Source organism: Rosa chinensis, chromosome 2 (genome assembly GCF_002994745.2).
Source record: "Rosa chinensis cultivar Old Blush chromosome 2, RchiOBHm-V2, whole genome shotgun sequence".
In the NCBI taxonomy this organism is placed as follows: Eukaryota; Viridiplantae; Streptophyta; class Magnoliopsida; order Rosales; family Rosaceae; genus Rosa; species Rosa chinensis.
The window spans coordinates 14909876-14913230 of record NC_037089.1 but is presented as its reverse complement, the minus strand read 5'-3'; the positions used below and the strand labels follow the sequence as shown (position 1 = coordinate 14913230).

General features: G+C 39.0%; 1 protein-coding gene across 1 annotated transcript; it reads right to left on the bottom strand.

Moving 5' to 3' along the window:
* Positions 1–2167: 2167 nt before the first annotated feature.
* On the bottom strand, positions 2168–2932 carry LOC112183753. Its single transcript, XM_024322089.1, has one exon. It carries the CDS (start codon positions 2930–2932, stop codon positions 2168–2170), a length of 765 nt encoding a protein of 254 aa, XP_024177857.1.
* Between the last annotated feature and the right edge of the window lie 423 nt (positions 2933–3355).

Here is a 3355-nt window from a genome sequence, read left to right as displayed (position 1 = left end):
AGCAAATTTTGAGTCTAAGTATCACATTGATACCATTGTGAGTCTGTGTATCAAACTGGCCGGTGCACAAGAGTTGAGGGACTATTGGTGCATTTTTCTCTTTCCTAGGTTTTGGAGCATGAAAGTTAAAGCAAGAGAAAAATTTTGGAGTGATGGTAGAACTTTTGACAAGGTCTTCGCAGCAAGCTATTAATCGCATGAAGTCTGCGAATTGAGACAAGATGAATATATAGTGAAGAAGAGCTCGCGAACCAAAATTACCAAGAAAAGTTCTTAATTTTTCTACACAATAGTCATTCGCCTCGCACTATGATTTGCACTTATGGCCCCAAATTACTTTAAGAGCAAATGCAGCGGTAGACCGGTTGACTGACCAATTGGAGAAAAGAGAAGGTTTGGGTGATGCAGCGGTATATAATTGCCCGACTGATTGGAGGGGGCCACCTGGGGACCACTCGCCCTGGCAATCGAATGACTGAAAATTAGCAAATGAATCGCCCGACCGTTGGTGGTGGGCTCCACTGCACATGCGCTGCTGCCAGCAGCCTTTTTTTTTTTTCTCACCAATCCTTCTGTGCAACGGTTATTTAATCTCAACCGTTGGATCTTTGATCCAACAGCTATAATTAATTCACAACGGTCAGTTACTTTTCAACGGTAACTTAAATTTTTTATCTTAAAAAAATAATTTGAAATGTAAAAAAAAATCATAAATTGATTTTTTAAAATTCTATAAATAGCTACTCCCTTACCTTAATTTCTCACATCAAAATTTTCAATAATTTTACCTCTCCATCTTCTTCCTCCATCAATATTCTCTTCATTTCTTTCAATTATCATCCAACAATGGGAGATTCAGGTACCAATTGGTCTACTAACGAGCAAGTTCAATTGTGCGATTCATGGGCGCGTAAGACCGTGTGCCCGATCACCGGCAAACAAATAACTTCCTCAAAGTTATGGGAGAAAGTTCATGCCGATTATGTGCAAAATTGGCAAGGTCCACCAACAAGCCGAACTCCTCAAGCTCTCCAATCTCAGTTTCGAACATTGAAAAGAATTCTCAAAGATTGGCACAATGCACAAATGACTTCTCGTAATCGTATAATGAGCGGAACCAATAAAATGGACGAGGTATTGATTTTTCTCCCGATCCTATTTTGTTGTATTATTATTAATATTATTTATTTTTTTAAGTAAAATTTGCCCCATACAAATGTTATATTAATTTTTCGGTTGATTTTTATTGCTTCATTCTTCTTGTTTAGGAAAATCAAACTCACGATAACTTCATGAAAAAACAGTCCAAGAAGTTTGATAAATTTGAATGTTGGGAGAAAGTTAAGTATCACCCGTATTTTGTGGATCCACCATCTAATTCTCAACCACCGGCATCATATTCGACAGCTAGTTTCTCCGAAAACGAGTCTTCAATTGACTTGGATGATGAAATAGTTTTGGAGACACCATCAAGCTCCATGCCACCAATGGGACAAAAGAGAGCCAAGGAAGCAAAGAAAAAAGGAAAGAAGGCGCAAGATGCAGCAGAAAGTATGGCTCTTGCTATTCAAGCCGTGGCAGAATCAACTCAAGCTTCTGTTGAGCTAGTGAAGAAAAGAAACAAAGAAATGGCTGCTCATACAAAGAAGGTATTTGAATTTGAAGAGGCGAAAGAAGATGCAAGAATTATGGCCATGGATACTAATTCCATGACACCACAATCAAAGGCTTGGTGGAAAAAGAAAAAGGGTGATATCGTAGCAAAAACAATGTCCGATGGTGGTAGCAGCGGTTGCTACATACCTCAATTCGACTAATTTTATTATGTAAGAGATAATAAAATGTTGTCTAGGAAATCAAGTTTTATTTTTTAATTTTTTTTATGTAATCTTAATTTCACTTATGTAATTTTAATTTTATGAAATAAAATTTTTATGCTTTGAATAAATTGATGAATGAACCTAACAATAATAAGAAGTATGTAACTCCAAATAACAATAGTTTTATTAATGTTAAACAAATTTTATTCTCAAACATAGATAAACATTGATTAAAAATACAAATAAAACCAAACATATCAGGAAAGCACACAAACATAGAAAACATTGATTAAAATTACAAACCACCATTTATTCAAATCTAAATCCCAAATTGTGGTGGTTCATACTCAGTTACCATCCATGTTCCAATTGTGCATCACCAAATCATCTTGCAGGCACTTGTGGAGGTAGGCTGACTCTACCTGAAATTCACGATCCATGAATGCAGGAAGATTCTGTCCATCTCTCCCTACTGGTTCGAAAGGAATAGGTGCTCCAGTATCGGGATGCACAGGCCGGTCATAGACGGTTGCCATTGCTGGATTCATTAGATCAGCTTCTTGAGACTCCACAAATTCTTCCTCAACAAACTCATTATCCACAATCATGTTATGAAGAATGATGCAACTTATCATAATGGCTCGAAGATCCTCCAATTTAAACAACCTAGCACCGTGACGCAGTATGGCCCATCGAGATTGAAGGATACCAAAACGCCTCTCCACATCTTTGCGATAAGCCTCTTGTTTTTTACAAAAGTGTTTCTCCTCTTCTGTTCTAGGGTTTGATATTGTTTTGACAAAAGTGGACCACCTCGGATATATTCCATCAGCAAGATAGTAACCATTGGTGTACCTTTTGTTATTGACTTCAAACTCAACCAGAGGAGCAATTCCACCTATGACACGCTCGAACACATTAGACGCACCCAGAACATTTAGGTCATTTTGAGCTCCAGGGGTTCCGAAGAAGGTGTGCCATATACGCGTGTCATAAGACGCCACTGCTTCAAGAATAATAGTTAGTCTACCCTTTCGACCCGAGAAAGCTCCAGCCCAGCCGGTTGAGCAATTCTTCCACTCCCAATGCATGCAATCGATGCTCCCAATCATGCCTGGAAACCCACGGCGTTGTCCTCTGTTGAGAAGCCTATATAGATCAGCGGGATTTGGAGGACGAAGAAACCACCCACCATAAAGAAACTCGACTTGTCAACAAAATTTCTTGAGACATTCTAGTGTTGTAGAAGCCCCCATCCTAGTGATCTCATCACATTGATCTGCAGCTGCACCGTACGCAAGCATTCTCAGGGCACCTGTCATTTTTTGTTCGAGAAGCAGTCCCATTTTTCCAGTGGCATCTGCTTTTTGTCCCCAAAAACTATCGAAGTTGCATAGGTCTTCCACTATACGTTGGAAGACATGTTTTTGCATTCTGTACCGCCTTCGAAAACCTACTTCGTCGTACACTGGACGTGTGACAGAGTAATCCTCCAGGAGAAAATGACCTCAAACTTCTCTATGTCTTTCAACATT